Here is a 12,452-nt window from a genome sequence, read left to right as displayed (position 1 = left end):
GGAGATGAATATTACGAGGTTGCAAGAAGAGGAAGAGCAAAAAATGAGTCGCGAAAGGGTCGACGAAAGGAACTTTACATTAAAGAAGCACCAGTTAAATACAATGGACGTAGCACCAATTACGCGCGACGCGTCCTACTTTGCATGTCGGTGACAAGGAGGAACGGTTGCGATCCTTGCTCTTTCTCGTGTGCAAATACAGCGGAGAGCGTTACCGACAGCTCTCGGAGCTCTCTGTGAACGCTTTATGAAAACATTTCTCGCGGAGAAACTTGGCGTTTATAAACGGCGGGGGGGGGGAGGGGGGAGGGGGGAGGGAAGGAGATGAGAGACGAGATGCTCGCGCAGGAGGCATTAAAGCTAGCCTAATCTTAATATTCAAATTCTACGGCGAAACCACGATCCGGTCAGGGGCCGAAGAAAGCACAAGCGAGGGAAGGGAACGAAAAGAGTAGAGAATGGCCCCGCATAACCGATTCTCGAACTCATAAATTTTAAATTATGTCAAGCAAAAAGAAAGGACGCGCGTTGGTACCCGACCTCGGGTAAAATAAAACCAACACGCGGGGATACTTCTTTCTTCCCCGAGTGCGCGGCTCCTTGGGTGCTCTAGAGAGAGAGAGAGAGAGAGAGAGAGAGAGAGAGACGGACGAGTATCAATTGACGTGAATAAAAAGTTATTTAAGAGAAATTACTTTTAATTATATAACGAAATTATATTTAGTTATATAATTATTTTATAATTATGCAACAGCGAAATCTGAATGTGCCCTTCTACATTTTGTTTGATCTCATTTCTTTCTGCCTTTTTGCATCTTTAAAAAAGTAATTCCGTGAGACATTAAAATTGATGTATAAAATGATATAAAAAAAATTAGGTATAATCAATTGCTGTGAAGGAGCAATGTATCATGACTTTGCGATTAATTCCGGCTGATTTGCATATGCGTTGGACCACAATCGGGCGGGGGGGGGGGGGGGAGGAGGTATTTCCCTTTCGTCTCGTTGGTTCAAACAAGAGAGAAAATCGTAAAGCTCGAAACCTTGGCAAAAACGGCGAGACTAAAGGCCACTGTCAGGGAATTATTAGGGTTTCTACGTCGTAAGGCCCCTCTGGCAGCGCGCAGACGGCTAGTCGTGGAGGGGCGAGGAGGGGGAGGAGGGAAGGGCTCATTGCCTCGACACGTTTTTCATACGCGAAACCGCTTTATGGGGTTCTCGCTACGAAATTTCATGGGGCCCCATTACCGCGCGAGTCGGGAGGGGCCCCGTCGAGTCGAATTTCCGGCATTAATTCGACATTATGCGATATTCAAATCTGTTGCGTGGAATTTTTTCAGTCTAACGAGATTCTACCCTGTTCCCTCCCTCTGCCCCCCCCCCCTCTCCTCCTCCTTCTCTTGCCCTTTTTGCGGACCCGACTCCCTTGTTCCCCTCACGAGTTTTCGAACTCGCTCCATTATAGAAAATTGCGAAATATGCGGCAGAGTGCCATTTTCTTCTTATTGTCATGATAATTTTGCGCTACCTCTCCCCCCCCCTCCCCGTCTCTGTCGCGCGACAAAACGCACCTTTTCGATCGACACAATTATTATTATTAATTCTGAATACCATTTCTTATCGAGACACTCACATTTTTTTTATACGAAGCGAGAATGTGGAAAAAATTCGTATACGCGAGACAATCGAATCTCCGCGCAAAATCTGCCTCTCCCGCATATTATATTCCTCATCTCGTAGGACCCTGGGTTGAATCGGGGCGCGAATGAAGAGCGCGATTGGACGACGGAGGCTGATCGCGCGCGCGCGCGCGCGCGAGGACCGCCGAGTAAGCGCGCGCGGTGCCCCTTTGTTCGCGGCCAGTTTCATTTTTCGAGTATGGAGGATAATTAATCTTGGGTGGGCATAAAAGGGTTTTCGGGTTCGGCCACGAGAAAAAATGAGCGCAGCTCGGGCGCACACACGAGTGCGGCCAGTTGTGTTGGCTGGCCCTTTTTTCTTCCCCCCTCCCCCTCCTTCCTCGCGTCCCCCTTCCCTCGGGCCCCGTCTGCCCCCGCGCTTATTTCTCCTTTCGTTTCCATCGTAACGTTTCTCTCTCTCTCTCTCTCCCCCCCCCCCTCCCTCGTTCTCTCTTTCTTCCTCCCAATCTCTTTTTCCGCTCTTTTCTTTTTCATTTATCCATTTAATCGCCTCCCACACATGTAGCGCCGCGGGATTCTAAACCGCCATTTCGTGCTTTCAACTCTAACCCCCCTTCATCTCTAATATTCCGTGTATGACTACCCTCTCCCCTCTGTCCTTTTTTTCCGGAATTTGAGTCAATAAAAAATCGCTTGGAACAAAGAAACGAACGGCCGCCAATTTCTCACCGGATAACGCCCGGACCTAACCCATCGGCCCCGGGGAGAAGGCTAATCACAGATGAGCATCTCGACTTCTGTTAGGTGTTAAAAATGAACCCCACGGGGCCCTGAGTTCTTTATCTCGCGACCAGAGATCTCCCGATCTCATGCGAGTGTCTGCGAGAGATGTTAAATATTAAAATTTAGAAACGTTATACTCGACCAAGATCCGTTCAAGATTCCCGCTTTTGATGAAGCAAAGGTAGCTGTCAAAAAAAAAAAAAAAAAAAAAAAAAATATCAGATATGCATTCTCTTCTTCTGCAACGAGGCGATTGAGAATAAATCCGAGTATGTCTAATCATTATAATCGTATCTTAAAATTCGACATCTTTTACATCTTTGCTTTCTTTTATTAATTATTTTATAATTTATTTCCCGTGCATTTCCAGATATATTTGGAAAAGGCAAACGTTTTTCCATCCGTTTATCTTAAAAATCTCTGGCCCAATATTCGATCTCTCTCTCTCTCTCTCTCTCTCTTTTTAATGATACGTTCCTATGATTATGACGAGTCGATGGGAAAGTGGGTAATTTATCACGGGAATTTCTCGCCCGCTCGGCTTTCCTTCATAATTCTCCTCGAGGTAGGTACATCGACCGTTTGACATATCGGGTGTATCCGTTACTCGACGATTTGGAATCCCCGACAGTCGTTGCGGACGAACACGCAGGCGGCTCGCTTCCGTTGACGATTCCGGGTTGGACGAGCCCAACCACGTACGTAGTCAGGCACGCGTAACGCGAGGCTCTTGAACGCGCGCGTGTTTCGTTACACGACTACGAAGCGCTCGAAATTCGATTCTGGCGAGAAACAAGAAAGCTGAAGCCGCCGGTAATCTTACTTTTGTGTTTGGAATACCGAATTTATGTAACGTACGCGATACGCGTCTCGTACGCGAAGAATCGCGTTAAAAAGAGCCGAGCGATTTATTTGAATTAATATTTTATCGATTTGAAAAATCTACTTGTCCATTTTTATTATGTATATTTACGATTTTGTTATTTTTTTTAAATAATAGACTTGTGAAACAAGGTTTTGAATAAAAGTTATTTGGTTTAAGAAGATTTAATGATTTAAAGAAAATTTAATTTTTAAATAATATGTCTATTTTATATAAGAAATTTTTATTCGATTTTTTTATAACTATTATTTGAAAAAATAACTGATGTATATAACTTGAACCAAACACCCTGTATACACCGAAAAAATTGTATTCTCGAAATGTAAACTTTATAAGGCCGTTTCATAGATATTCTTAATAAATAAGGATATTTTCTTTTTTACACGTGATATTTTTTAAATATTTTATTTATAAATGAAGTAAAAACTATACATTTAACTTGTCAAAGTTTTAATAAACAGCAAACGTTCATTTGTACAATTATTTTTTATTATCATTGGGATAAATATAATCTCAAATATCAAATATTATAATGATAAGAAAATATCCTATTTAGTATATATTCTTTCATGTTAAGAACATTTGAAACTATATTCTTTAGAGAATTTCTCTCTTAAATTAAGAAGATTTTTTTGACACTCTTCTCTTATGTTGGAGAAAAATATTATAAAGATAAGTGAAATATTCTTAAGATGAGAGAGAATATAATTTTTTCAGTGTACATATATTTTCTACGAAACGCCGTATTTTTTTCTGACATCTCTCTAATGTTCTCACGCGAAAATTCGAGAACAACTGTGGCGGAAGAGCAAGCAGCTTTCTCAGGAAGCTACGACGACAACGATTTACTCAGATTTCTCGACGAAAGGAGTGTCCTCGTGTCTCGGTTTTCTCTTTAGCGATACTAGCCACCTTTTTTTTTTTTTTTTTGCTTTATCCCTTACCCGTTCGTGCGGGTCGAGAAGGGAGAAGGAAGTAAAAGAGACGCACCCCCGGAGGTAACGCGTAACCCCTGCGGGTCGCGGAGAGAACGGCGTTTTACCGACTATTAACTCACTTTTACCCCTGTTTCTTACCCTCGCTGCCTCTGGCTTGAGTGAACGAAGGGCCGAAGGGAAGGGTCGTCCGTGGGCGCCGACGAGATAAAAACGATAGGAAAAGGTGCACGCGGAATCCCTTCGACGCGCTCGCGTGTGTATTTCTCTCTTTCCCTACTCGAAGTTCCTCGCTCTAATCTCCTGCTTTTTTTTTTTTTTTTTTTTTTTTTTATCTTCCTTCACCCCGCGCCATTTTCGCCCCCTTGCGATATTTTTCTTTCCGCTTTTCTTCCGGGATGGACGCGTGCAGGTAGCGGTACCAGGTACCTGCACGACTTCTCGAAGAAGGGGGGGGGGAAAGTACACCAGATCTCTCCCTCTTTCTCTCTCTGGGGGCCACGCTCGATTTAACCCCTGAGAAAAATCGCGCGATCCCTTTGGAGGCCGGCGGAGTCGTCGCAGTTGATTTCGGGGGTTAACCGATTTCCCTGCGAAATTTGAAATCCGAGAGCGCACCTTTTTTTCCTACCGGTTTTTTTTTCCTTCGCTCTGATCTGAGCGGCCCGTTTAAAGGTTTAAGTATCTCGTAAAAATGGGCTCGAGGAAACGAGGATACGAGGCGCCCTTCTTTCTTTTTTTTTTTTTTTTTCGCGCGACTTCCGAGGTTAGAGGGTCGGATGTCAGTCGCCGTCTCTAATTTGAGTCCCGAGCAATTCGAATGACGTCGATTATTTTATTATTCGATATCTGTGTGAAGTTTCTGAGAAGTGTATCTATATTAAACTAGTGCAAAAAGAAATCAAAAATTTGTAATTATGCACTGAAAAAATTATATTTTCATCTAAAGAATAGTTAATCTTTATATTTATTTTTATAATATTTTTCTCTTAAATAAGCGCCAAAAGGATCCTCTTAATTTAAGAGAGAAAGCCTTTAGAGAAATCCTGAAGAGTAGAGCACAATCAAAAAAATATTTTGCTAATGTAGATAGATTTCTAAATGTCTCAATTAAAAATTGATTGCTATTTTTTGTATCCGTTAGAATATTGTTTGTCAGATAGAATTTATAACAGCAATATTCTAGCAATACTTTTAGAAAATTTAGATCCCATTGTCAAATATTAATTACAAATATAATTGTCCTTATCCTACCTGTCTCTATCATTTAAATTGATCAAGTATAAAACATACGCAATATCACAATATTTGTTAATCATTTATTTGTTTCAGTTAATTTTTTACATTTAGAAAATTTTTGTTGAAGTTGCGAGATTATTTTTTTTAGTGTAGTTTCAAATATTCTTAACATATTTTGAATGGGATATTTTCTTATCATTATAGTATTTAATATTTGAGATTATTAATCCCAATGATGTATAAATAAAAAACCGTTTTACAAATAAACCTTCACTCAAAAAAATATTTTGCTAATGGAGATAGATTTCTAGATGTCTCAATTAAAATTTATTGCTACGTTTTGTAACTGTTGGAATATTGTTTGTCACGTATAGAATTTATCCCATTGCCAAATATTAATCACAAATATAATTGTCCTTGACAATAGGACATGCCTTAAAGATAGGCATCGCAGAAAAATTTTCTGTTTAAATTACACTAATAGTACAGATATAAATTCTGTCTCTGTCATTTAAATTAATTAAGCGTAAAATATATGCAGTGTCATAGTATTTGCTATAATAACTTATCTATCCAATTAATTTTTTACACCTAGAGAATTTTTGTTGAAATTGCAAGATCATTTCTTTGAGTGTTTGCTATTTATTAACTTTGACAAGTTAAATGTATAGTTTTTACTTAGTTTATAAATAAGGTATTTAAAAATAATCAAGGTATTTAAAAAAATATCTATTAAGAAAGCTTATAAAGTATACATTTCGGGAATACAATTTTTTCGGCGCGGAATTGGAAGAAAGTAGAGAATGAAAAGTTAACACTTAATCTTAAGATTATTCAAGTAATTTCAATTGTCACTTTTAAATCAATCTCTTTTTCTTTATACATATATAATTAAGTCTTTTTATCGTCTTTATAAATTTTAATCTGGAAATCTCTTATCAAGTGATAATTGCTTTTATCTCCGTATCAAAAAGCGTTTATAAACGAGAAATGTTGAAAAGATAACTCTCATCATAATACATTTCTCTGCTGCGATAGTGTATTGATGGGGCATGACTCGCCGCAATATGTGAGGCGATTTGGAGTAAAGACGAAAGAGAGAATGTCTTCACAGAGGAAGAGAAACACAGAATCCCCGCGGCGCGATACCTTCTCCAAGACTGGGCCTTAAAAATCGAGTCGATTTAAGGGCCCGGCCGCGAGCGAGATACAGCCGAAATGCGTATACGCATGCGATCCTTCAGGAATCTCCCTCGCGAGAATGAGAATTCATTTAATACCGGAACGAGCGTCGAAACTTTGTTCCTTTTGCGCTATTTACGACGACCCTCCTCCGCATTATATGCGTTTTATTAATTATAATCCTTTATTAATCTCGAGAAACGAAATCCCGCATCCTTTGATCACGATATTCGAGAGAGATACGAAAAATGTGTCTTGCCGAATCTGAAAGTTGGAAACACACACACATACACGTCGTTTGATCAAAAAAAAAAAAAAAAAAAAAAAGAAATATTTTCCCACAGCGCGCATCATTTTTTCGGGTTTCGGGGGAGTCTTATGGTGGTGGATATTCTCGTCATTTTTCATCAATCGATGTAAGGCCTTTCGCGTTGATGGCGAGCGAATCATCCATCGTGACACACAGGATGCTTCGTTCGTTTAACAAGAAAAAAAATGGTAGAAAGAAAGCGCGTAAGAGAGGGAAGAGGGAGAACTTTAACCGCGAGAAACGAGGAAGGATAAACCGACGAAAAAAAAAAAAGAAAGATCCCAGGGGTTTCGTAATTTTAGTAGACATCATCGATCTAACCTTTCGGGAGAGTCCGGCGTATCTCCCTCCGGGGGGGTCTCGTGGTCCCTCTCTCTCTCTCTCTCTCTCTCTCTCTTTCTCTCTCTCCCTCTCTTTTTTTTTAAAAAAGGAAGGGATTTTTAAGCCCTTTCTAAAGTCTCTTTCTATTATATAGTTCTCTCTCGTTTCCTCATTCTTCATCTCACCTGCGATCAAGCACAAATCTGTAGAAATCGCTAAACTTCGACGCTCTCAGGATTTATTTGCGCGAATAAAACGCATCCTACATCTACCTGGTATGGCTCGGATTATATTTGTAAGGTAAAAAAAACACCAGACATAACTCTTACCTAACGTACTCATCCAATTGTTTGCGCGATTAGAATTCGATTTTTTTCCAACGGTTTATAGAGATTTTTAAAACGAGAATTTTTTGAAAATTTCTTATAGAAAATCATAATAATACGTTAATTTTATTGATTATTTTGTATTTTGCATATAAAAAGCTATAATTGTTAACTTGAAAAATTTTTATTAATAAGAGAGAGAGAGAGAGAGAGAGAAAGAAAGATTGTAATAAATATAAAAATTTTTATATAAAAAGTATTATAATATAGAGCTAAATATCTAAATTATATTTTTGATTAAAATCTATCAAAAAGATGGATTGGTAATCAGAGTCTATTCGATGGGGTATTGAACAGTATTACGAATTTTTTATTTTTCTCCGTAGAATAGAGCAGATGTACCTGCCAGTAGTCGATTACGTGGCTTTTAGAATCCAAACGTCTCAATTTCACGACTCTGAACCGAGAGAAAAAAACTTCCCCCGCGGTCTTTCCCTTTTACTGCCATGGCATTGGATCAACCGCACATTCCCCGAAGAATATCGCTGCCTGTTCCTGGTTTACTGTATCTTCGAACCAATCCGGAAATCTATTGCCCCTCCGTAAGATTTTTTTCGAAATCAAGATAGAGTAAAACCGAGTAATTGTAAGGAATCAGTTCTGTCAGAATTTTGACAAAGATCAGACCTTTAGAATTTTTACAAGTCTGTAAATAGGTAGGTTTATAGATAGATAATAAATTTCCTTTTAATTTTATTGATCATTTTGTATTTTGCATATAAAAAGCAATAATTATTAACAAAATATTTTTATTAATAAGAGAGAGAGAGAGAGAGAGAGAGAGAGAGAGAGAGAGAGAGAGAAAGAGAGAAAGATTATAATAAAATATTTGTATAAAAAGTATTATAATATATAAATTATATTTTTGATTAAAAAAATAATTTTAAATAATTTTAATTTAAATAATTCAAAATAATGATGAAAAACAGCGCATATTTTCAATTAACAATTCTGCTGCTATTAATTGAAATAATATATGTGGAATAGCAATGCTGACAATAATTAAAAATAATAATTTGAATTTCTAATCATGTATTGGTTCGAATTAATCATTTCCGGCCGACAGCTTGTAATTTTATTATAACACTTCTTATCGGGATTTGAATATTTTTAGAATGCTAATTTTTTTTTTGTCTTTTTCAATTCGAGAGGCTCACACTATCCTTTTTTTTATTAAACAGATAAATAAATAAATTTTACTCGAGTTCAACAATAAGATAACTCGCATAACGTTCGCTTTGGATTGGTCAATTTGCTTCGTTGAAGACACGTCCGTCCGTCAGTTGGTTCCGATAAGAAACCAAAGTTAATTATTTTATGACTCTCACGATATTCCACAACTCTCGTGTTATTAAATCTCACCTCATCAAGACCTGTGAAGACGTCAATAATGTCAACGCTCAACAATAGAGCGCTCTTTTTTCCTTCTCTCGCAATTGATTTCTCAATAATACATTTTGCACTTTGGATTTCTTCAAAAAGAAATCGTACATCGTCAATAGCAAACTAGCTTTGTCATTGATTACGAAACTAGTGTGTCTAATCGATATATTGTGAGCGTTCGAAAATATTCTTTAGAATAAATTCTTTTCTTAAAGAATTATTTTACAAAAAACTTTTTTAAATTCATTATTTATACTTTTAGAAATTTCTTATCAATTTTTATAATTTTTTATGCATTTTCAACTTTAAAAATACTTACAACTTAACGTTATTATAAATGGCATTATTAATTTACTCTTTCAGGGAGGATGAAGGTAAAGGAAGAGAAGGACGCTTCGTCGATGGCACCCGGAAGTCCACCTACACCCCCGCACACCCCGCAAAGTCCGCAACGGGCGATTCCGTCTCTCGGCAATCTCTCGCAATCCTGTCAAACGTCAAACGCAAATTCGCCAAACCTGCAGCAGCAACAGCAGCAGCAGCAGCAGCAGCAATCGCACCAGCATCAGTCGCAGGAGCAGCAGCATCCCCTGCATGCCATGGCTAATTCACCCCTGAATCAGATATTGGTTCAAAATCCGGCACTGGCGCAACTGTTGCAGCAAAATCCCGCGATTCTCTCGCAGAATCCGCAATTGGCGCAGCTGCTGCAGCAGAATCTGCAAGTTCAGATGGGCAGCGTCCTCTTCCAGAACGTGAGACGGGAAGAGTCCGAGGAATCCAGGGTGAGTCTCATAACTATGCATCTTGGCCTAAAACCCACCATCGCAAAGTTCATTAAACTCCAACCGAGGTTATAGACTGAGGTATGAATGTCTGAACCAGCAATCTTTACAATCTTACGTTCTAGAGATCATATTATATACCGCAACCGTATTTATAGCTGCGGTATTTATTTCAGTGTGTTATAGTTCATGTAGATCGACTCGGATGTCAGCGATTATTAAAAATTTAAGTAGCATTGAATTATCGCTTGCTATCGCGCCAAAAGCGAGACAATCGCGCAAAGCTGTCCAAAAACAATACACGCGATGATGACTCATCCGACTCAAGTCAAGATCGTAAAGTTACCAACGGGAGCTGGTGCGAGCTTAACTGTACTAGAATAATTCAGCGCTTCCTAGAATCGTAAGCGACGAACAATCGCTTGTGATACGTCGTAATAAAAGTCGATAGAGCCTCCGCCTTCGTTTGGAGATTGTTCGTTCGTCGAAATACCTTCCAGCTACTAATCGCGAATTATTTATTTACACACTTTCGAAATCTCGTCTCGTCGTTGAAAAGAAATTCAGAAATTCTCGAGAAAATCAAAGAAAAGTGACGCATATATACGCGTAATTTTTCACTCCAGTAATTTATATTCATTATCGCGATAACGTGCGTATATAGGGGATGATGCATATACGCCGGGTCACCAAAGAGGAGAAGACACGAAACCACCGGGGCGACCCGGGACCCGGGACCCGGGACCCGGCTATGAGATCGCTGCCGTGGAATCCCATACACGGAGAATTGAAATTATTCCCCGGATTTTTGTCCTGTCGTTTACATTATTTTCGCCTTTGAATATTAATGGGCATATGCTCTCCGGCGTTATGGCACAAGAAGTAACAACGGCGTATAATACTCGAGTCTTAACGTTATTCTATTGTTTGCAAATCAGCTCTATTGTTTTCTCATATACCTCTATACTCTCTCTGCGTACCCTCTCTGCCCCTCTCCTCGGTTCCCCCTGCCTCTCCCCACCCTCCCCCGGTCTCCCTCATCTCCTCCTTCATCGGCGTGCCTTCCCTCCATCCCTCCCCTCCTTTTTATCGTCGTCTTTCTTTCTCTTATCGTTACCTTCCTCCTCTTCTCTTCGCCCCACCCCTGTTTCATTCCGATCTTTTTCCTCTTTCTTCTTCGCCCCCTCTCTCCCCCTCATCCCCCTTGCGCTTCTCGCCCCCGTGGCCCGATGCATACGTTCGCATTATATACATCGTGATGCACATTATTTTCCATTTGTTTCCTCGCGTTCGCGTTTTCTCCTCGTGAATTTTTTTTTCTTACCGTGCGATAAACGCTGCGTTTAGTCCTCCATCGCGATCTTTTCTCCCCGAGGAAAATTGCGGGGGAATTTTTTTCTTTTTTTTTCCTCTCTTTTCCTCCCCCCCTCCCTTCCCCTTCCCCAACAATCCTCTCCGCAATCTTGACCGCCCGATATTATTATGCGCGATACGCTGCAGTTCGTAATATTGGGCACGGAAGGTCGCGGATAATTATGAACGGGGAATATAAATGTTCGATTAGAGATTGCAGAATTGATGGAACGCGATGGTCACGTACATACGTGAGGCGATTTCTATTAAATTCGACGGAATTAATCGATCGTTCCGGAGCGCGAGCGCTCAATCGCGATGTTTACCTCTCGTTAAGAGTGAGGTTCATAGATCGGGACAAAGAACCACGTCGGACGACATAATATGCAATGGTGCGTCACGTCGTAATAGAATATGTTTATGCGATATTTATATGCGCGTATAAAGTAATTCGAAACTTTTTCACGATATATTTGCGCGTCGAGATAGACTTTCTTCGAGTTTCAACAATAGATTGAGTTCTATTTGATATACCATAAAAAATTTTAATTCCAGTCGGGAATAATCGAGACGGAGGAAAAAAATTAGATCGAAATAGAGTGAGAGAGAGAGTGAGAGAGAGAGAGATGGAGAAGAGGGGAATGGATGACGTTAAAATAAAGTAATACAGTAACCGGTTGATAAATTCAAAGATGTGTGGCTCGAAACTCAGCTACGGCTTCGGAAATCGTACAGCATTGGAATAATTTGTACCACGATGGGGCTTCCGGGACGAAAGTGACGTTCCTATAGGCGTCACGTCCCCGTCTCCCCGGGCGGCATCCCGGCCTTCCTCTTTAGGTCTTCCGATTTTAATTTTGGCTTCGAGCTTCTAAATGAAAATTATACACTCTCGTGTATAAATGTGCGAAGATGACAAAAATACATACCCGCGACGCGAATATAAAAGTCAGTTGTTGCGCGAAAATTGAAATGCCGTGGAAGAGATGTGTGTGTGTGTGTGTATGTGTGTGTGCCCCCGGGGATAATTTCATTACTCGGTAGCAGTAGGGGTTAACGAAGGGTATTAAGCGGCGAAAGCATGTTATGAGCGGGAGCCTAAGGCAATAACGCGATTAGTTCGCGGAATGGCCGGGTCTTTTGCACGATAGGTTTTACGGAAACATCTCGCGTCTGCCGCGTGGGCGACGAGGGGCTCCCCCTCCCCCCTTCCCGCCCCCTTCGTTCTTCCCCCTGCGCCTCGCGCGCGCGC

At 40.1% G+C, this 12,452-nt stretch overlaps 1 protein-coding gene across 5 annotated transcripts in view; it reads left to right on the top strand.

The window, feature by feature from the left end:
- Positions 1-12,452, top strand: part of LOC140672659 (zinc finger protein castor homolog 1) — a 144,803-nt gene that overhangs the window by 100,265 nt on the left and 32,086 nt on the right. For all 5 annotated transcript variants that reach the window (XM_072904991.1, XM_072904992.1, XM_072904988.1 and 2 more), the window contains exon 5: positions 9,426-9,847. In XM_072904991.1, the coding sequence (XP_072761092.1) occupies positions 9,426-9,847 (422 nt within the window). The remainder of the gene's footprint in view (positions 1-9,425; positions 9,848-12,452) is intronic.

The sequence above is a fragment of the Anoplolepis gracilipes genome, chromosome 13, assembly GCF_047496725.1.
Source record: "Anoplolepis gracilipes chromosome 13, ASM4749672v1, whole genome shotgun sequence".
In the NCBI taxonomy this organism is placed as follows: Eukaryota; Metazoa; Arthropoda; class Insecta; order Hymenoptera; family Formicidae; genus Anoplolepis; species Anoplolepis gracilipes.
Note: the sequence above shows the minus strand (reverse complement) of the source record. Positions and strands in the feature narration are given on the sequence as shown.